Source organism: Bufo bufo, chromosome 1 (assembly GCF_905171765.1).
Source record: "Bufo bufo chromosome 1, aBufBuf1.1, whole genome shotgun sequence".
NCBI lineage: Eukaryota > Metazoa > Chordata > Amphibia > Anura > Bufonidae > Bufo > Bufo bufo.
In genome coordinates, this window is record NC_053389.1 from 797,525,195 (window position 1) to 797,548,408 (window position 23,214).

Sequence of the window (23,214 nt, forward strand, 5' to 3'; positions counted from 1 at the left end):
ATCAGGGAGGGTGGTCTGTGGTTAGGCTATCAGGGCCAGAATAGCACCCCCTGTAGGGCAATATCAGGGAGAGTTCTTTGCCCACCCTGTCCTTCAATACTACATCATCATCATCTAGCCCAGAGATAAATGTTTTTTGCTTTCCCTCCGGGATTCATGGGCACTGGAACCCCCCAGATTGTGGTAGGACATATGGTTTCTGATTTGGTATGTCACTGTCCATGTTGTGGGATTATTTGTGCACTTCTAGTAATTATTTCTTGGCTGCAGATATGAGCTGATGGTTTTTCAGGTTCGCCTGCCATTAAAATGAATGGGACCCGTCCCGGCAGATGTTCGTCCAGCACTACATATAAACAAAAGACGCATCTAATCCAAGAAAAACGCACAAGCATTTTTAATGCAATTTCAGTGTGTTTTCTGTATAAAATGCATTGTTCCACTCTATTCTCTTCTAGAAGGACATATACATATACATTATTATTCCACGAATATCTGATACTCTTATCAAGTATTATGCATGTACTAAAATTTTTTGTTATTTTGTATCTTATTTTTCTTCCTTATGTATACTGAATATACTTCTATATAAATGAATAGATTTCAAAGAAGGTGAAGGACGGGGGCCTCCCATGGAGGCGGAATCGGGGTGCTGAAGTGTTCACTTCAGATGGAAAAAAATGACGAATAATCTAAAAAATTAATATATAGCATTATATCGAATATAGTGCTATATATTCGTTTTTGACCCACGCCTCTATTGAGCACGCAATATTCGCATATCACGCGATCATTACCTTGCCGATTTTCGCATAAAAAAAAAAGAATGTTGAATATACGAATTTGCGAATATATGACAAATATTCTACAAAATATTTGCGAAATATCACGAATTCTAATATGACCCCTGCTGCTCATCACTAGTGGTGGCATACTTAGACTGCACCCTGTCACCCCAGATTCAAGATCCCCTGGACTACTGGGCAGCCAAACTTGAATTGCCCTGGATACGATTTTCTGCCCGGCCAATAGTGTGGCACCGGAATGACTGTTGAGTGCAGCCTTTTAACACAAAATGTTGAAAGACTGTTTAGGCCTGGATCAACTAGGAATTCCAGACACCGGTGCCTGATGCAAAAGACTAGATCATTCTGGCAGTAATGGTCAGACTGTAGTGTGTTGCAACACCAAACATGTGACAAATGGCCCGATACTTCTGTCCACGTGCTGCTGACAATATTCTGATGCTGTCTCCCGCCTGATGCCTCTACTTTCATCTGCTCCTACTGTGATCTGCCACCATCTTGTGCTGTTGCCCCCTCCCCCACTCTATTCTGAGGCCACTATTGTGACTCTTCATGCTGTTGCCACCCTCACCAGTCTGTTACAGGGCCTCTAGTGTCCCTGTTGTCCGTGTTGACATCACTGTGTATGTCAATACAGTGGTTTTTTCCTTCTTCTTATCTATCAGAAGAAAAGAAAAAAAAAAAGAAAAAAAGAGGTCCTGTTTGAGCATCCATAAAGCCTCTATCACATGGTCAGTATTTTGCATCAGGATTTGATCATGAAATGAAAGCCAAAAGAAGGAGTGGGTCCAAAACAGAAAACACATGCAAATATTTCCATCACATGTTATTTCTGTTTTGGACCTACTCCTGTTTTTGCCTTACAAAAACTGACCAAATGCTGACCAAATACTGACTGTTTGAACACCAGGACACATTCTACCTAAAGTTTAACTTCAGGCCTGGATAGACCTGATTTAATGCACTTCATGACTAATTAATATGTAATGAAGTAAATTTTTGATAAATATTTGGCACAAGACCAAATAGAATTTTTGAAACCTTCGTTCATCTCTAGTCATCTTGTTGTCTTTGGTTTAGGTCCGTGTACATTGGACCTACAATGAAAACTTCTGCAGTCTCTCTACTGCCAAGAAGAAGTTCCGACAAGAAGTGGAGATACAACCTTCTTCATCTGTGGTTGTTCCATTTATCATTATACCACTAACCCTGGGAAATCATGACATTGAAGTAAAGGCAACTAGCGAATATTTATCTGATGGTGTAAACAAAAAACTGTTTGTTGTGGTAAGTAACAAATAAAGATGTAATCTCAGTGACATCCCTCTATGTAGGTGTAATGTAGTAATGAATTTGATTACATGCACGATCAACAACATTCTACCATGTAGATGGTAATTGTATGGATCTATGCAACCTCTGAGTTGTAGGAAGCCATAGAGTCCAGTGTGACCCCCTTGTACTCCTGTGTGCCTCCACATGTATGTTACAAAGGTGTTTTTCTTTTATGTCCATACAGAAACATATGTAAGCACATAGCGTTCTTTTGGCTCTGTAGTATGGAGCTACAGTGGACTACTTATGCGGCAGTAAAACCTCCTGCTCACATCTGTGCAGTGTGTAGTAGGATTTAGGGAACATTAAAGTAGTTAGAGGTTTTTCGAAACCCCCCACATTTAGGTTAAGGGAGAAAATGTTATAAAATAGCAAAATAAACTGAACTCACCTGTCTAATAATCTCATAATTTGTAGCTGTGATGTGTTCAACTACTGCTCATAATGGCTGAGGCCAGTGATTGACTGCAGTGGTCAATGGTTGCGAATCTTCACTGCAAAGCCATAAAAAAAGACCAGCTGTGTGCGCTGGAGCAAAAGTGCAGGAACGGTGGTGGATCGAACACATGAATAAGGCTTGTTTTACCAAAATTCTTTTGAGTCTTGGAAAACCACTTTAAGATTGGGAGCTCACATGTAGAGTTTGTGGCAATTTTTAACACAGTTTTTCTTTTTTTATGCGTTATGAGTTAGTGCAATTATACTGTATAAGGGAAAAACTTCTCCATGCTGCTGAATCCATATTCTAGCTTTGGCTACAAAAAAATTACAGCAAAAACACCATTATCAAAAACACTTTAAATGTTATTGCTTTTACAAAAAGTTTGTGGTTCCAAGCGTTTTACATAAGGTTTTTATAATTAAATTATGGTGGCATCTGGTGATATGCAAATTTCTTAAAATTTGGTCGATTTGGGTTAGATTCGGCCACATCAATTGAGCAATTGCATTCAGGTCCGAATATATGTGAACCGAATCGAAACTGCTCCGTTTGCCTTGAAAAATCATTGATGACTACTCTCTAAGGTCTCTTAGGACTGTATTCAAATAATTTCAAGCTCTTTAATGCCAAGCCGGCATTTGTAATTGTAAGTGACAGCAGTCTTTATGGTTATGGGTAAACACATGATTGCTGGTGGTAACAAACATCCTATAAAAATAAGCTGCACTGTAGTATTTGTTGTACATTTTGTTTTCTCAAACCTCTGCCAGGGGGTATGCACACACGTTGACGAGGTTCATGTGATCTCTCTTCATCTTTCCTGTATTCTGATTGAAAAACAGCTGTGATTTTTAGAAATTCTTTAGAATTGGACATAAATTTAAATTTGGAATTCCAATAATTCGGGTGTAATTTGATTAGAATCGATTTGCTCATCTCTTTTGGCGTCTATAATGTTTTTTATGTTTTTCAAGTGTGATAGAGAAGTCTTTGCAAAACAGACAGAGAAAACCTCTGTATCCAGGGGATGCCATCTTTTGAAAAAAGTGCCACTGATCCCCAAATACCATTAAAAAAACACAAATCGGATTGTTTGCAGTGTTTTCTGTTTTTCTATAAACTATGCAGACAAAAACACCATAAAACTATATTAAAAACATCACCAAACTTGCACCAAAATCATGGCTATGCCAATTTTTTGATGCATTAAACAATGAGTTAGCCAAATTTACTTGTCCGTATGCCATGCTTGTCATTTTTAGAAAGGGTATAGTTTTGTGGATGTGCCTTCAGTGATCTACAGGTGAAACTCGAATAATTAGAATATTGTGCAAAGTTCATTTATTTCAGTAATGCAACTTAAAAGGTGAAACTAACATATGAGATAGACTCATTACATGCTAAGCAAGATATTTCAAGCCTTTACCGTATTTTTCGCCCTATAAGACGCACCTAGGTTTTTGGGGAGGAAAATAAGAAAAACATTTTTTTTAACCAAAAGGTGTGCTTTTGGTGGGTTTGGAACTAATGGTGGTCTGTGGATGACGGACACTGTTATGGGGGGATCTGTGGATGACGGACACTGTTATGGGGGGATCTGTGGATGACGGACACTTATGGGGGGATCTGTGGATGACGGACACTTATGGGGGGATCTGTGGATGACGGACACTTATGGGGGGATCTGTGGATGACGGACACTTATGGGGGGATCTGTGGATGACGGACACTTATGGTGGGATCTGTGGATGACGGACACTTATGGGGGGATCTGTGGATGACGGACACTTATGGGGGGATCTGTGGATGACGGACACTTATGGGGGGATCTGTGGATGACGGACACTTATGGGGGGATCTGTGGATGACGGACACTGTTACGGGGGGATCTGTGGCTGGCACTGTTACAGGGGGGGATCTGTGGATGGCACTGTTATATATGTGCCATCCACAGACCCCCCACACCATAACAGTGCCATCCACAGTGCCCCCCCAGCCCATAACAGTGCCATCCACAGACCCCCACCCCTTAACTGTGCCATCCACAGATTCCGTGTGCCCCCCCCACCGCCGCCGCCGCCCCCGCCGCATACAAATATAAAATGTATTATTGAATTAAAAGTTATTAAACATGCCCCCCTCACTCCTAATGGTACCGTATATCCGAATTTCTTCTGTATAATGCCGGCAGGCGGGCCGGTCGGCCGGCGCGTCCCTCAGTGACGTCACTTGTCTGCGCCGCCTGCTTCATTCATAAAGCAGGCGGTGCAGGCACGTGACATCAGGGAGTTACGCTGCCACCCGCCCGTCCTGCCTGCCGGCATTATACAGAAGAAATTAGGATATACGGTACTATTAGGAGTGAGGGGGGCATGTTTAATAACTGTTAATTCAATAATACATTTTATATTAGTATACCAGAGCGGTGGGGCGGGGCTATAGTACAGTGACCGCACCGCCCCACCGCTATTGCCGGCCCCCAGCTCCTCCTCCCAGTCCCTCCCCCGGCCCCCGCTCCGTACATCGCGTCCAGCGATGTTAAACTGTCAGCATTCGCCCCATAAGACGCAGGGGCATTTTCCTCCCATTTTTGGGGAGGAAAAAGTGCGTCTTATGGGGCGAAAAATACGGTATTTGTTATAATTTGGATGATTATGGCTTACAGCTTATGAAACCCCAAAGTCACAATCTCAGGTACCCTTTGCTCAGGGGGTATGGATTAATTAGCTGACTAGAGTGTGACACTTTAAGCCTAGAATATAGAACCTTTTCACAAAAATCTAAATTTAAGGTGCATTAATGCAATTCCTTTTAATTTGCATTACTAAAATAAATGGACTTTTGCACGATATTCAAATTTTTCGAGTTTCACCTGTAAGGTGTATGAAGTGCGTTTGCTTCAAAAGTTTTGCTCAAATGTTTGCCACCTAGGGGTATACCATACGAACTGCATACAGTATGAATCCTGAAGTTGTCCCAATTCGTTAAGGATGTGGGATTTTTTTTATAAATTTGTTACACCTATGAGCAAAGGCTTTCCTGCACTTACACCTATCTAATATTGACATGCATGTGCCAAAATATTACATTATGTGCATTTTGATGCACAAAACCAATCTAAAATATCTAGTTCTACAAGAAAAAAAAATGAAAGAAAAAATGCTAATTATTCATTCCTCCTATTGTGTTGTTTTTTTTTAAATGCTAGGGTTTTTCATGACCTTTTATTATTGTTATTGTGAATAGCTTTTTTCTTTTGTTTATTTTTTAATGGCTGTCAGATGTCTATGCGGAAGTATTAAAGGGGTTCTTCCATCTTACAATTTATGGCACATTGCTAGGTTATGCCTTAAATGGCACATAGGTGCTGGTCTCACCTTTGGGACCCTCCTATCTCCAGAACGGGGCCCTGACTTGAAGGAGAGTGTGAAGTGCGGCATCCTCTCCGTTCATTGCTATGGGATTTCTGAAAATAGACGAGTGAGTGTGGCCACCTCTCCATTAACTGCTGCGGGACTGCTGGAAATAGCTGAGCCAACACTAGGCAACAGTAAACACGGGGTGGTTGAGCAAGGGAGGCGCACTCTCCATTGCTTAGGGGGCCCAAGTTTGGAAATATGAGCGGGTCCCAAAAGTGGGACCTACACCTATCTGACATTTATGGCAATATGCCAATCCATTTTTAAAATCACTACCTACAAGTTGTTTTGGTTTATTTGCCTTTTGGTGGCTTTTTTGGATCCGTGTAGTTTTGTTTTTTCAAAATACAGCATAATCTAGATAATGTTTTTTCTGGTGTTTTTTCATAGGCATTTGTAGGCAACATCTGGAAAAATTTATGCCCAAAATAATACTAAATAAAAACTCCACCAAAAAGCCAATTGAAACCACCGTAAAAACACATTTTACAGAAAAATGCTCCAAGGTCCCAGGAAAAGAGTTTGAACGTAGGAGGCCTTAAGCTACAATTTCTTTGTGGTAGTACTTTGTCGTTTTTAAAATAGATAGAAGAGAATGGGAGAATCAGTTTCTTTTGTACTTTTCATTCTTTGTGGAACTAGTCCTGGCTTGGTTTATAAAACTACATTGAAAACTTCTAGATAAACTTCTACATCAATCTTCATGTGCGATTCCAGCTTTAGGGGCTATTCACACATTCAACTTCAGGACATATTAGACATCTATATTACTTATGTGCGTCATGGCCCGGACGTAGGCTTAAGGGATCCAAACTCATAGCATCATAGGGATCTGTGATATTGTGAGTTCAGCTCAGTTAAACCCACAATCGGGCTGTGACACAAACGACTAATGCAGAATGCATAAAAAAGACTTTAGGGAGGTTGGAAGTGCCTTCACAATTAGTCGCAAAGATGTCCAATTTTGTTCATCACCATGTCAGAGAAGATCAGTATCAATTTTCTTGCAATTTAATTTCCTTTTTTATCTCCAGCCAGAAGGAAAACGTCTGACACAGACCGTGAAATCAGTTGTTTTGGAGCCAGGACTAAACGGTTTGTAATTGTATTACCATATACTTGGGATAAGAACTTTTTGGGGGGATGGAGAGAAATTAAAATGATTATGTCATGTACTGCTGATCAGTTATTGTTTTGTCCAGATAACTTTTAATTTCTTCTTATTGCTTATTCTTATACAGGAGGAGTACAAGAAGAGCTGATCTCTGTAGTAAATCCCCCAAATATTGTTCCTAATACACAAGTTGACACCATTATTACCATCCAAGGTGAGCACTGATTAGCTGATCCTACTACTACAGTATATAGGGCACATCTACTTTGTGTACAGAATGAAGAACCTGAAATAGGCACTCTTCCTTCCCTGATCTCATGACTTATATCTCTGCATTACCCAGGAAACCCAATAAGTGAAGTGGTAGAGGAATCCATTGATGGTGTCAATCTGGACCACCTGATCAAGGCTCCAGGTGGATCTGGCGAGGGTAACATGCTCACTATCACAACTTCCCTGATAGCCACACATTACTTGGATTTCAGCAACCAATGGAATAGACTAGGATTTCTGCGCAGGAAACAGGCCATTCAGTACATCAAAAATGGTAAGATATTCTCTAGTCAATTTTGATTCCAAAAGTTAGAGTACAGGACTTAATCCATTATCAGGTGGAGAATAAAAATGACCAATCCAAAAAAATTATGGAAAAAAGTTAACCTCACCCAGGAGGTACAATTGGTTGATTTAATGATTTCACGTGACCTTTTGCGCAACCATGCCCCAGTCCTCAGGTTCATTGGTTATTATTCTTTTTCACCAGGGAAACGTTAGGGATGGTAGACCTGGGGATAACAAAGATTTTTTTTAACTTTAGTTTATCCTTTGATATATTGTTTGGTTGTACTACTGAAAACTGAATGAAAAATCATCTTTTAGGAGATGTGTATGGACATTATAGGGTGTATTAGGGAGATATAAGGGGTACGTTCCAGCGCAGGGTACACCCATCTTTGGGGTGTTTCCCTCCATTTTGGGGTAGAGAGGTTTTCTGTACGGATAGAATAACCCCCCCCCCCAGGTCTGAACCAATCTTGATATGCACAGTGGATATAAAAAATCTACACACCCCTGTTAAAATGTCAGGTTTCTGTGATGTAAAAAAATGAGACAAAGATAAATAATTTCAGAACTTTTTCCACCTTTAATGTGACCTATAAACTGTACAACTCAATTGAAAAACAACAAAAAAAATAAAAAATAATGTGGTTGCATAAGTGTGCAAACCCTCTTATAACTGGGGATGTAGCTGTGTTCAGAATTAAGCAATCACATTCAAAGTCATGTTAAATAGGAGTCAGCATACACCGGCCATCATTTAAAGTTCCTCTGATTAACCCAAAGTAAAGTTCAGCTGCTCTAGTTGGTCTTTCCTGAAATTTTCTTAGTCGCATCCCACAGCAAAAGCCGTGGTCCACAGAGAGCTTCCAAAACATCAGAGGGATCTCATTGTTAAAAGGTATTAGTCAGGAGAAGGGTACAAAAGAATTTCCAAGTCATTAGATATACCATGGAACACAGTGAAGACAGTCATCATCAAGTGGAGAAAATATGGCACAACAGTGACATTACCAAGAACTGGACGTGCCTCCAAAATTTATGAAAAGACAAGAAGAAAACTGGTTTGGGAGGCTACCAAGAGGCCTACAGCAACATTAAAGGAGCTGCAGGAATATCTGGCAAGTACTGGCTGTGTGGTACATGTGACAACAATCTCCCGTATTCTTCATATGTCTGGGCTATGGGGTAGAGTGGCAAGATGAAAGCCTTTTCTTATGAAGAAAAACATTAGTCAGGCTACATTTTGCAAAAACACCTCTGAAGTCTCCCAAAAACATGTGGGAAAAGGTGTTATAGTCTGGTAAAACCAAGGTTGAACTTTTTGGCCATAATTCCAAAAGATATGTTTGGCGCAAAAACAACACTGTACATCACCAAAAGAACACCATACCCACAGTTAAGCATGGTGGTGGCAGCATCATGCTTTGGGGCTCTTTTTCTTCAGCTGGAACGGGGGCCTTAGTTAAGCTAGAGGGAATTATGAACAGTTCCAAATACCAGTCAATATTGGCACAAAACCTTCAGGTTTCTGCTAGAAAGCTGAATTTGAAGAGGAACTTCATCTTTCAGCATGACAGCGACCCAAAGCATACATCCAAATCAACAAAGGAATGGCTTCACCAGAAAAAGATTAAAGTTTTAGAATGGTCCAGCCAGAGACCTGAATCGGATTGAAAATCTGTGGGGTGATCTGAAGAGGACTGTGCACAGGAGATGCCCTCGCAATCTGACAGATTTGGAGTGTTTTTGCAAAGAAGAGTCAAAATGTGCCATGCTGATTGACTCATACCCAAAAAGACTGAGTGCTGTAATAAAATCAAAAGGTGCTTCAATTAGCTTAAGGGTGTGCACACCTATGCAACCATATTTTATTTTGATATTTTTTCTTCCCTCTACCTTAAAGATTTCAGTTTGTTTTTCAACTGAGTGGTACAGTTTATAGGTCACATTAAAAGGTGGAAAAAGTTCTGAAATGATTTATCTTTGTCTCATTTTTTTACAGCACAGAAACCTAACATTTTAACATATCAACTGTATGTTCTAAAGCCCTTTTTGTCATGTAATAGTAGCAAAATAAAAATATATTTGCTATTCAGTGGTGCAGTTATATGTTCGAAAGCCTTTTGTGGAGTGTATTAGTGGCAAAAGCAAAATATATTTGCCGTTCAGCGGTGCAGTGATATGTTCTAAAGCCTTTTGTGGCATGTATAAAGAGAAAAATTAAAATATATTTGCCATTCAGCGGTGCAGTTATATGTCCTAAAGCACTTTTTGTTCTGTAATAGTGTCAAAATAAAAATATAGTTGCCATTCAGCAGTGCAGTTATATCTTCTAAAGCCTTTTGTGGAGTGTATAAGTGGTAAAAGAAAAATATATTTGCCATTCAGCGGTGCAGTTATATGTAGGGTTGAGTGAACCCGAACTGTAAATTTTGGGTTCGTACCGAACTTTATGATTTTTTTGAACCCAGACCCGAAGCCGAACTTTTCTGTAAAAGTTCGGGTTCGAGTTCGGTGTTCAACGATTTAATGGTGTTTTTTAAGGCTGCAGGGCAGCCAATCAACAAGCGTTTAACTCGTTTGCACTTAGAAGCCATCACAGCCATGCCTACTAATGGCATGGCTGTGATTGAAACATAGAAACATAGAAACATAGAATGTGTCGGCAGATAAGAACCATTTGGCCCATCTAGTATGCCCAATATACTGAAAACTATAAATAGCCCCTGTCCCTATCTTATATGAAGGATGGCCTTATGCCTATCCCATGTATGCTTAAACTCCTTCACTGTATTTGCAGCTACCACTTCTGCAGGAAGGCTATTCCATACATCCACTACTCTCTCAGTAAAGTAATACTTTCTGATATTACTTTTAAACTTTTGCCCCTCTAATTTAAAACTATGTCCTCTTGTAGCGGTTTTTCTTCTTTGAAATATTCTCTCCTCTTTTACGTTGTTGATTCCCTTTATGTATTTAAAAGTTTCTATCATATCCCCTCTGTCTCTTCTTTCTTCCAAGCTATACATGTTAAGGTCCTTTAATCTTTCCTGGTAAGTTTTATCCTGCAATCCATGTACTAGTTTAGTAGCTCTTCTCTGAACTCTCTCCAAAGTATCAATATCCTTCTGGAGATATGGTCTCCAGTGCTGCGCACAATACTCCAAATGAGGTCTTACTAGTGCTCTGTAGAGCGGCATGAGCACCTCCCTCTTTCTACTGGTAATGCCTCTCCCTATACACCCAAGCATTCTGCTAGCATTTCCTGCTGCTCTATGACATTGTCTGCCTACCTTTAAGTCTTCTGAAATAATGACCCATAAATCCCTTTTCTCAGATACTGAGGTTAGGACTGTATCACAGATTTTATATTCTGCTCTTGGATTTTTACTCCCCAGGTGCATTATCTTGCACTTATCAACATTAAATTTTAGTTGCCAGATTTTTGACCATTCCTCTAGTTTTCCTAAATCCTTTTGCATTTGGTGTATCCCTCCAGGAACATCAACCCTGTTACAAATCTTTGTTTCATCAGCAAAAAGACACACCTTACCATCGAGGCCTTCTGCAATTTCGCTGATAAAGATATTAAACAATATGGGTCCCAGAACAGATCCCTGAGGTACCCCACTGGTAACAAGACCATGGTCTGAATATACTCCATTGACTACAACCCTCTGTTGTCTGTCCCTCAGCCACTGCCTAATCCATTCAACAATATGGGAGTCCAAGCCCAAAGACTGCAATTTATTGATAAGCCTTCTATGTGGGACAGTATCAAAAGCCTTACTAAAGTCTAGATAAGCAATGTCTACTGCACCTCCGCCATCTATTATTTTAGTCACCCAATCATAAAAATCAATAAGATTAGTTTGACATGATCTCCCTGAAGTAAACCTATGCAGTTTTTCATCTTTCAATCCATGGGATTTTAGATGTTCCACAATCCTCTCCTTAAGTATGGTTTCCATTAATTTCCCCACTATTGATGTCTGGTTTACTGGGCTATAGTTGCCCGATTCCTCCCTACTACCTTTCTTGTGAATGGGCACAACATTAGCTAATTTCCATTCTTCTGGGACGACTCCTGTTACCAGTGATTGGTTAAATAAATCTGTTAATGGTTTTGCTAGTTCACCGCTAAGCTATTTTAATAGCTTTGGGTGTATCCCATCAGGCCCCTGTGACTTATTTGTATAATTTTAGACAGCTGACTTAGAACCTGTTCCTCTGTAAAGACACATGCATCAAAAGATTCATTAGTCTTCCTTCCTAACTGAGGTCCTTTTCCTTCATTTTCCTTTGTAAAAACTGAACAGAAGTATTCATTGAGGCAGTCAGCTAGTTCTTTATCTTCTTCCATATACCTTCCTTTTGTTTTTAATTTGTTAATTCCTTGTTTTAGTTTCCTTTTTTCATTTATGTATCTGAAGAATGCCTTATCGCCTTTTTTCACTGACTGAGCTAATTTCTATTCTGCCTGTGCTTTAGAAGCTCTTATAACTTGTTTGGCCTCTCTCTGCCTAATCTTATAAATTTGCCTGTCATCCTTGTTTTTTTTTATTATTACTAAATGCTATCTTTTTGTTTTTAATGATTTTGGTCACTTCTGCTGAGTACCACAGTGGTCTCTTCCTTTTTTTGCTTTTCCTGACAAGCCTAATGCAATTATCTGTTGCCTTCAATAGTGCCACTTTTAAGTAGTCCCATTTCTCCTGGACTCCATTAAAACTGTTCCAATCTGATAGGGACTCGTATACCACTAATCTAATTTTAGAAAAGTCTGTTTTTCTAAAATCTAAAACTTTTGTTTTTGTGTGGTGTGACTTAGTAACTGTACTTATAGTAAACCACACTGACTGGTGATCACTAGATCCCAAGCTTTACCCTACAGTAATATCAGATACCAAATTCCCATTTGTGAATACTAAATCTAAAATGGCCTCCTTCCGGGTTGGCTCCTCAACTACTTGCTGTAGAGATAATCCCAGTAGGACATTCGTTCCCTTGAGAGAAAGATGCAAACCATCTTTCTTGTACAGTTTTTTTCCATTCCAACGAGAGCTAACATGAGACACAAAGCCAAACCCTAGGTTCAGACACCCTTCACCAGGCCATACATTGAATTCCTTAATGCGCATCTTCCTGTCATGCTGAAGGTTATGCACAGGCAAAACTGCAGAGAATGAAACAGTTGATGCAACTTCCCGTATATCATTTCCAAGTGTGTGAAAAGCTTCCTTCACCTTTGAAACCTCATTGCACGCCAGATCATTTGTCCCAAGATGGACAATAACAACCACCTCCCTTTACTGCTTTGCTTTCCTAACAATATTAAGTATACGTCGTCTATCCCTGCTAGCGGTAGCACCAGGCAGACATCTCACAAAACCATTTTTTTATCAAACTTCACACCTCTTATGATAGAATCTCCTACCAACAGCTGCTTACTATCAGTCCTCACCTTCTTCTTTTTGTCTTTGGCTGCAGTCTTGCATACTTTAGGCATGGGAGATGATTGTTCCTCACCCACTGTGCCTGAGCCATCCTCCATGTTGCTCTTGCGCTCTGAAAGTGCTGCAAATGAATTATGGAGAGCCACAGACTGTGGGACTTGTCTTCTATCAACAACTCTCAGCATACCAGAACCTGCAGTAACCCATCTTCCATTTCTAGGGGGCCTCTGTGGCAGTGGCATTGCAACGTTCCCAGCCTGAGTTTGTTTAACAGTTAATTTACAAATCTCAGATTTCAAAAATGAATTTTCCTGCTGCATTATGGAGAGCTGTCTACAGATCAGACAGTATCCAAACCTCCGAAGAGTGGAACCTGAAATAAAAGCACAACAATTCCTGCACAGAACCAGGTCTGCCATTTTAAAGAGGGGAAAGATTTTAAACAAACAAATCTTACTTTTTTAGATTGTATCCATCTTCAGATTATCTCCCGAATATCTCCAATGCACTTATAAAAGCAGCACTTTAAAAATGCAGCAAGCTATAATTAGGCAAGCTAATACTATGTGGCTATATATACACACACTCCCACAAAGGCTCCTCCCCCAACAACAAATTTAACACCTTAATCACCTATGCTCAGACAATAGTGAGAACCTGTCTAACAAATTCCTTACCTGTTTGGAAGCTGTGTCTGAGTATCCACCAGAAACTCAGCTGAAGTTCTGCTACAGTGGAAAAGCTCTAAGTAGGTCTAAGTTAGTCTCCTGAATAACTGAAATGCACTTATAAAAGCAGCACTTTGAAAATGCAGCAAGCTATAATAATTGGCCAGTGCAGCATGTGACCCAGCCTCTATATAAGCTGTAGTCACGTAGCGCCTCACTTCACTCTGCTCTTACTAGTGTAGGGATAGGATGCTGCTGCTGTGAGGGAGAGAATGGGAAAGAATCTGATATCAGAACTTGTTGTTAACTCTGCGATCTACAGTGATTTTTTTTGTGGGTGCCATGCAACATTTTTGTACCCTGCTCTAAGCCCAGTGACACAGAAAAATAAGTTTTATCCGTCTGTTAGTTAGGTGGGCGTCAGCGGCCATTTTGTGCAAGTTCAGTTCACCAGCACAGCATATGTGCCAGGGACAATAATTTAATCCTGTTCTTTTAGTTCAGTGTGCAACATTTAACAATTTTTTAAGTGCACCCCCACTGCATATGTGCCAGGGGAAGGGAAAATAATATTGGTAATTTGTCTGTGAGTTCAGGGACCCAGGGGGTGACATATTCACGTTTTTTCTGTAAAGTACCCCTGTGCTGCATATGTGAGTGTAATCAATTTAGTAAATCCATCTGTTAGATTCTGGGGGGACAAATAAATTTTTTTTTGCTAAAAAGTACATTTGCGCCCTGCACTGCATTTGTGATAGTGAAAGAAAATCTGTTAAATCATCTGTTTAATTGTGGGTGAAAAATTCATTTTTTTTCCCCCCCATAAAGTACCTTTGCAGGCTGCACTGCAAATCTGATTGTGAAATATAATCAGTGAATACAACTGGCACATTGTGAGTCAAAAAAACACTTTTTTTTGGCCATAAAGTACCTTTGCGGCCTGCACTGCAAATCTGATAGTGAAATAAAATCAGTAAATCCATCTGTTTCACTGTGGGTGAAAAAATCTTATTTTTTTTCCATAAAGTACCTTTGCGGCCTTTGCTGCATTTCTGACAGTCCAATAAAAAAGTTAAATACTGCTGTTATATTTTTGTTTAAAAAAATAATAATTGTGCGAGATAGTACATTTGCGGCCTGCGCTGCATTTCTGACAGTCCAATGCAACCGTTAAATACTGCTGTTACATTGTTGTTTGAATGAAAAAAAACACACTTTTTGGGGCATAAAGTACCTTTGCGGCCTGCGCTGCATATGTGACACCCAGGCAAATACAGTAAATCCATCTGTAGGAATGTGGGGTGACAGTTCCACGGTTATCAGGCCAGTCATTCACAAGTGGCTCGGAGGGTGGGTTCCTGCACCAACATAGGCCAGGTACACAATTGTCCAGCCAGGGCACATGTGCAATACACCATTTTTAACCCCTAGACACAGAAAGATAATTTATCTGTCTGGTAATTCTTTGGCTGACCTCCCTACAGCAATTTTTTGGTGGGCGCAATGCAACATGTAAAATAAATATTAATAATTTAATACTTAATCCATCTGTTAGTTAGGTGGGCAACAAACCAATTTTTATGTGAAGTACACCTGCACATGTGCCAGGGACAATAATATAGTTAATCCGTCTGTGAGTTCAGGGGTTGACATATTTGCTTTGTTGGCTGTTTTATACCCTTGCTCTACATAGCAGACAGGGAAATAATTTTAAAAAATTCGTCTGTTCCATTGGTGGGTGACATTAACCCATTTTTGCCGTTGAAAAACCCCTTCTCTGCATAGGTGACAGGGACCAAAATTTCTAAAAATCGTCTGTTCCATTGGTGGGTAACATTAACCCATTTTTGCCGTTGAAAAACCCCTGCTCTGCATAGGTGGCAGGGACCGAAATTTAAAAAAATCGTCTGTTCCATTGGTGGGTGACATTAACCCATTTTTGCCGTTTAAAAACCCCTGCTCCGCATAGGTGACAGGGATTTAAATTTCAAAAATTCATCTATTTCATTGGTGGGTGACATTAACGCATTTTTGCAGTTGAAAAACTCCTACTCTGCATTGCTGACAGGGAACTATATTTAGTAAAAACGTCTGTTACTTAGGTGGATAACCGCAAAAAATGAGAAGAGCGTCAAATAAGGGACATGGCCCTGGTCGTGGTGCTGCTGGTGATGGTGGAGCTCCTGTTGCAGGGAGAGGACGTGGTCAATCTGTGCCAGCTACACGCACAAGTGAAACACCTTCCTCAGGTGCGCGTAGGCGACAGAGCCTTCAGCGTTATTTAGTAGGCCTGAATGCAGCTCTGCAAATGGTGAGGCCAGAACAAGTACAGGCGCTGGTAGATTGGGTGGCTGACAGTGCCTCCAGTTCCTTCACATTGTCTCCCACCCAGTCCCCTGCTGAAAGATCAGAGTTGGCACCTGCAGCCCATGGCCCTCCATCTTTCACCTCACCCACTTGCAAATCAGCCAAGCAGTCTGAGCCCCAAGTCATGCAGCATTCTCTTCTGCTTTTTGATGACTCTGCTAGCAAGGTTTCCCAAGGCCATCCACTTATCCCTGCCCCAGAAGTGGAAGAGATGCACCGATGGCCAACCACTTATGTTTCTATATGAGTACATGGGAGGACCAACAAGGACCGACAAGGAGGGCAGAGGTGAAGACTGGGTGGAAGATTATGTGGAGCACGATGAGGTCCTCGACCCCACATGGAATTTAGGTCATGCGAGTGACCTGTGTAGTTCGGAGGAAGAGGCGGTGGTCGCACAGAGCCACCAACACAGAAAAAGGAGCAGGGTGCAAAAGCGGAGAGGCCGTCCCCTAGACAGTATGCCACTGCCCAACACACCAAGGGACCGAGCACACCAAAGCCAGCTCCAAGGAGTTTTCTGGCATGGCAGTTCTTCAGACAATGTGCTGACGACAAGACACGAGTGGTTTGCACGCTGTGCAATCAGAGCCTGAAGCGAGGCATAAACGTTCTAAACCTGAGCACAACCTGCATGTCCACGCATCTAAGTGCAAAGCACGAGCTGCAGTGGAGTATGTCACGAACGTACCTGTACGCAGACGGATACCACACGTGACAAGGGGTGGTTAACTTCCAGTTAACCGTTATAGATACAATTCGGTATACTGCCACCATGTGTTTTAACGGCACACAAAGCGACTTCCGGTCACTCACCCTCACTCAGAGCAAGGAATGAACCAGCTCCTGCTTGCTGACCGATCGCAATTGTTCAGCCAAGCAACAATCAAAATAACTTTTCTCATACAAAATGGTAACATTTCTCTTTTTAGAGACACGATTCGTTAATTCCTTTGCTTAGACTTAGCAAGATTTTTCAATCTTTTAATAAAAGGTGAAAGGAAAAACATGGCATTTACAGAAAAATGACTATTCTAGATAATAATAATTCAAAGTAATATTAATTCACGACAATTAAAATAAAAGGGATAATGGATGAAAAGTATACATAAGTTCCTCTGTTTCAGTCCTTGTGCAATCCGATTGGTATAATATCAGTGGACCCTGAGCACTGACATTCAGAATGCGATACAAATCAAGGTGTTAAGGCAAGGCAGGGTTGCCATACAATGCCCTGACAGCATCTTATAACAGTTCTAAAACAGGAGGTGCCAGCAGTTCTGCCCACCAATGGTACGAAAGTGAGGGCAGGGTCGAGAAGGTGTCAGCAAGGCTTATGACCCAGCTAAGGTCAGCCCAGAATGTCCTTATTCTGGCTGAGCCCAAAGTTCTGTAGAACCACTAAATACAGCTATGAAATTCATGTATTAATGACCCTTATGATTTTACGAGTCTAACAAGACCAAACTTGACTATGCTGGGGCTTGTGGTTCTCCAGGAAGGCTTAAATATACTGTTTGATATCTCCGTGACCGCACTGGTCCACAAAGATTGAATCCGGCCTTAGCCAGTGCAGAATATGCCTACGACCAGAGATATAAAAAATTGCAATGTTTGAGTCCCTCAAAGGTTCAATAGGTCGCTTTCCCATCTCTCTCTGTTCCCCTGCTGGGACTGTAGTCAGAATGTCTGGCTAATGTTATCCCAGGATCCAGTATTTTACGATGAGCCTCGGCAGGGGTGCTTTTGAAACTCCCCATCCTTATCTTTATGACGGGGAAGTGTTATTTTCAATTACTAGGACACAGCTCCAAGCAAGGGAATATTTCTCTTTTAAAGCAAAATAAAAGGGGCCTCTAGGCCTGTGAGTCTGTGTGTATTTAAAAAGGGGACTCTACTTGTGGTACCCTTGTCACAGAGTAGACACCTCAAAAACCAAGAAAGGTCTCTGGCTCCTCCTGCTTCCACTTCTGTTGCAGTCTGGGCCTCTTCACCCCCTCTGGAGTGACAGTGGCACCTGCCACCCCGCAAACAGAGGATGTGGGAGCAACCATCTCGGTCACCAAGCACTTCCACAATGTCCCATTGAAGCGTTCAGCTCTCTATCTCCCAAACACTGGAGCAAAAGAGGAAGTACCCCTCTACCCACCTGCGATCCCTGCCCCTGAATGCCAGCATTTCAAAATCCCTGGCCTTTGAAATTCTGTCATTCCGTCTGGTGGACACGAACAGTTTTAAGAATCTGATGTCGGTGGCTTTCCCATAGTATGTTGTGCCAAGGCACCACTACTTTTCCAGGCGAGCCATCCCTTCCCTGCACAACCAAGTGGGGGACAAAATCAGATGTGCACTGCGCAACGCCATCTGTGGCAAGGTCCGCCTAACTACGGATACGTGGACCAGTAAGCATGGTCAGGGACGTTATATCTTCCTATCAGCACAATGCAGTGGCGGCTGGGCCTGAGGCAGATAGCAGTGGTGTCCTTCCACCACTGAGGATTGCAGGGCGTTTCTCTTTGCCTCCTGTTGCTTCCTCCTCCCACTCCGCTTCCTCATCCTCTACTGCCTCCTCATCCGGTCAGCGTAACACCTTCACCACTAACTTCAGCACAGACAGGGCTAAACGACAGCAGGCAGTTTTGAAACGTATCTGTTTGGGGGGCAAACCTCACACCGCACAGGAGCTGTGGACGGGCATGGAACAACAGACCAATGAGTGGTTGGTGCCAGTGAGCCTCAAGCCCGGCCTAGTGGTGTGCGATAATGGGCGAAATCTCGTAGCAGCTCTGTGCCTAACCGGTTGGACGCACATCCCTTGCCTGGCGCATGTGCTGAATTTAATTTAATAACTTGTCCCACATTTCCGCCTGATCACATTTCAGCCATTGACCTCCCTTGGATGTGGTATCCCTTTTTTAGGCTCCCTCTCCGGCATGGAACCTTGATTCCCTGTTACCCGTGATCACCATGGTAGGCGCATAAAAGAACATCAAAAGTTGATAGGGAAGATATCCAATTGGATCAAGGCCGTCACGGGGACGTGCGATCATGCAGAAGTTATCTAGAGTCAACAAAGCGGCAGCAGGGCCTCTCCTGTATAACCTTTCCTAATCCAAAATACTGCAGTGACATTCCCTGAAATTTTTTATTAATCATTCCAATAACACGGCATCTTAAGAGTCCTGTATTGTTATTTATCGTCACTACCTCCCCGAGTAGGGAGTGGGTAATTGCTATGCGCCCCCTCCTTTACTTGGATGCTTCTGGTTCAATAACTTGTCCCCCTTTTTCGCTTGATAACATTTCAGCCGTTGACCTCCCTTGGATGTGGTATCCCGTTCTCACGCTCCTTCTCCGGCATGGAACCCTGATTCCCCGTTACCCATGATCACCATGGTAGACGCATTAAAGAACATCGAAAGTTGATAAGGAAGATATCCAACTGGATCGTGGACGTCACGGGGACGTGCGACATGGTGGAGCAGTATGTGTGCGCACACCTACAAGTACTGACTGATGAGTCTGCCCCCTTCAACTTCTGGGTCTCCAAATCGGGCACATGGCCTGAGCTTGCCCTTTACGCCTTGGAGGTGCTGGCCTGCCCTGCAGCCAGTGTATTGTCTGAACGTGTGTTTAGCATGGCAGAAGGGGGTTATCACAGACAAGCGCAGCTGCCTGTCCACAGCCAATGTGGATAAGCTCACCAGGCAGGGATCACACAGGACTTGTCCGTACCTTGTGCAGAATAGACATGTATACCTGCCTCACCCAGCCATTGTTGCACTCCAGCGCACTTTCTCTTTGTTTTATTTTTAATATTTCCCAATGTTTTGGAGTCTACCCAAATTTGAACTAAATAAAAATAAAAAACTACCTCCTCCACCGCCGCTTCCACATCCACCGCCTCCTCAACCTCCTACTGCACATGGACCTCCTCCTCCTAGATCAAGATTATTATTTTCTCTTTTTATGTATTTTATGTTATTTTAAGTCATTTGTTTGTAGAGCACTTGCCATGCTCTTAACCACATTTTGCTGCCTTTTGCAGCCCTCTAGCCCTTTCCATTACTTTTTTAGAGCCATTTTAGTGCTCCAAAGTTCGGGTCCCCCATGACTTCAATGGGGTTCGGGGTCATGTTCGGGTCCCGAACTCAATCTTTTTTTGCAAAGTTCGGCCCAACCCGTCGAACTTCCAGGTGTCCGCTCAACTCTACTAATAAATCTTTTTATGCATGTGTCTTTACAGAGGAAAAGGTTCGAAGTCAGCTGTCTAAAATTAATACAAATAAGTCAGAGGGGCCTGATGGGATACACCCAAAACTATTAAAAGAGCTTAGCGGTGTACTAGCAAAACCATTAACAGATTTATTTAACCAATCACTGGTAACAGGAGTTGTCCTAAAAGATTGGAAATTAGCAAATGTTGTGCCCATTCACAAGAAAGGTAGTAGGGAGGAATCGGGCAACTATAGGCCAGTAAGCCTAACATCAATAGTGGGGAAATTAATGGAAACCATACTTAAAGGGGTTCTGCACTTTCATAGATCATCAGCTTCTGATCGGCAGGGGTCCGACACCCGGGACCCCTGCCGATCAGCTGTTTGGGAAGGCAGCGCCGCTCCAGTAGAGCCGCGGCCTTCTCACTGTTTACCACCGGGCCGACGGCCCACTGACGTCACGACTAGTATCAACTAGCATGGGCGCGGCTAAGCTCCATTCAAGTGAACAGAGCTTAGCCCCGCCCACGCTAGTTGATACTAGTCGTGACGTCAGTGGGCCGGCGGCCCGGCGGTAAACGGTGATCGGACCCCCGCCGATCAGAAGCTGATGATCTATCCAGAGGATAGATCATCAGTTAAATGAAAGTGCAGAACCCCTTTAAGGAGAGGATTGTTGAACATCTAAAATCCCATGGATTGAAAGATGAAAAACTGCATGGGTTTACTTCAGGGAGATCATGTCAAACTAATCTTATTGATTTTTTTGATTGGGTGACTAAAATAATAGATGGAGGAGGTGCAGTAGACATCGCTTATCTAGACTTTAGGAAGGCTTTTGATACTGTCCCACATAGAAGGCTTATCAATAAATTGCAGTCTTTGGGCTTGGACTCCCATATTGTTGAATGGATTAGGCAGTGGCTGAGGGACAGACAACAGAGGGTTGTAGTCAATGGAGTATATTCAGACCATGGTCTTGTTACCAGTGGGGTACCTCAGGGATCTGTTCTGGGACCCATATTGTTTAATATCTTTATCAGCGGAATTGTAGAAGGCCTTGGTGGTAAGGTGTGTCTTTTTGCTGATGACACAAAGATTTGTAACAGGGTTGATGTTCCTGGAGGGATACACCAAATGGAAAAGGATTTATGAAAACCAGAGGAATGGTCAAAAATCCGGCAACAAAAATTTAATGTTGATAAGTGCAAGATAATGCACCTAGGGCGTAAAAATCCAAGAGGGAAGGGATTTATGGGTCATTATTTCAGAAGACTTAAAGGTAGGCAGACAATGTCATAGAGCAGCAGGAAATGCTAGCAGAATGCTTGGGTGTATAGGGAGAAGCATTACCAGTAGAAGGAGGAAGGTGCTCATGCCGCTCTACAGAGCACTAGTGAGACCTCATTTGGAGTATTGTGCGCAGTACTGGAGACCATATCTCCAGATGGATATTGATACTTTGGAGATGTCACGGCCATGGCTATGACCGTGACTCCTGAACCGCATGCGGTTGTCAGCGGTTTTCATTGGTGTTCAATCACAGGTGAGGGCTGTGGTATTGGCCTCACCTGTGGTTGCCGCTGGCAACAGTATGTATGTGGCAGCGTAGCAGGCTGAGCTGTGCCATGCAGCTCGCTACGCTGCGCATGCGGTTTTGTGTGTGATGTGTGGATGTGTGCACTGTGTTTTATGTTATTGTGTGCACGTTCCCTTTAAGTGGTGTTTTCCCTTCCCTGGTGTTGGAAGGGTTAATCCCCTTCCTAGTGTGTGTGATCACTGGGTGTGTCCGACTGTGGGGTGTGGCTTCTTGGCCTATAAAGCCTCACTGCTTTTGCAGGCCTTCAGGTTGCTTCAGCCATGCTTAGCTGAGAGCAGCCTCATGTATTTATTACCTGCCAGTAAGAGCCACCCCTGTGGTCATAAACCTTTATGTCAAAACCTTAATGTCATAACCATAATGTCGCTTTAAGTTATTTCTAGTTATGTGTGATGTCCGTGTGATGTTTTATATGTGATTTTGTGCAGCTATGGATCTGGGTCCCTGTGTGGGGATGCGATTGTGATCTGCATCCTGCTTACACAGGGATCCAGTCAGCAAGGCTGTGGCAGGTAGGTGGAACTCTTTGTTCACCTGCCATATCCATAGAGCTGTTTATGTTCCCCCTTTTACAGCAGCTTGGCCGTTGAGACTCCTGCTCCTCCGTGTCTAGGAGGAGTGGGCTGTCTTACTCAGCTCCTAGCTTAGGGCCATCTTGAGGGCTAGCAGGGACTTCTAGGTTCCGGAGCATGAGCCCTCCTACCATCAAGGTTGGCTCATGTAGCTAGGAGTCAGGGTCAGGTTAGGGATGCCTTTAGGAGGTGACCTGCTCCCTAATCCTGTCTTCATGGCCAAGCAGCCGTAACATCACCGGGCTTCACACGGCTGAGGATTTCCCCCATCCTCAGCCGTGACAGGAGAGAGTTCAAATAAGAGCTACTAAACTAGTACATGGATTGCAGGATAAAACTTACCAGGAAAGATTAAAGGACCTTAACAGGTATAGCTTGGAAGAAAGACGAGACAGAGGGGATATGATAGAAACTTTTAAATACATAAAGGGAATCAACAAGGTAAAATAGGAGAGAATAACTGCTACAAGAGGACATAGTTTTAAATTACAGGGGCAAAGGTTTATAACTAATATCAGGAAGTATTACTTTACTGAGAGATGTGGATGCATGGAATAGCCTTCCTGCAGAAGTCGTAGCTGCAAATACAGTGGAAGAGTTTAAGCATGCATGGGATAGGCATAAGGCCATCCTTCATATAAGATAGGGCCAGGGGCT

The 23,214-nt window shown here is 42.4% G+C and overlaps 1 protein-coding gene across 1 annotated transcript in view; it reads left to right on the plus strand.

Moving 5' to 3' along the window:
• Positions 1 to 23,214, plus strand: part of LOC120988554 (A.superbus venom factor 1-like) — a 413,068-nt gene that overhangs the window by 249,301 nt on the left and 140,553 nt on the right. Inside the window, exons 20-23 of the mRNA XM_040416077.1 lie at positions 1,887 to 2,093; positions 7,037 to 7,097; positions 7,244 to 7,330; positions 7,460 to 7,663. Of these exons, the coding sequence (XP_040272011.1) occupies positions 1,887 to 2,093; positions 7,037 to 7,097; positions 7,244 to 7,330; positions 7,460 to 7,663 (559 nt within the window). The remainder of the gene's footprint in view (positions 1 to 1,886; positions 2,094 to 7,036; positions 7,098 to 7,243; positions 7,331 to 7,459; positions 7,664 to 23,214) is intronic.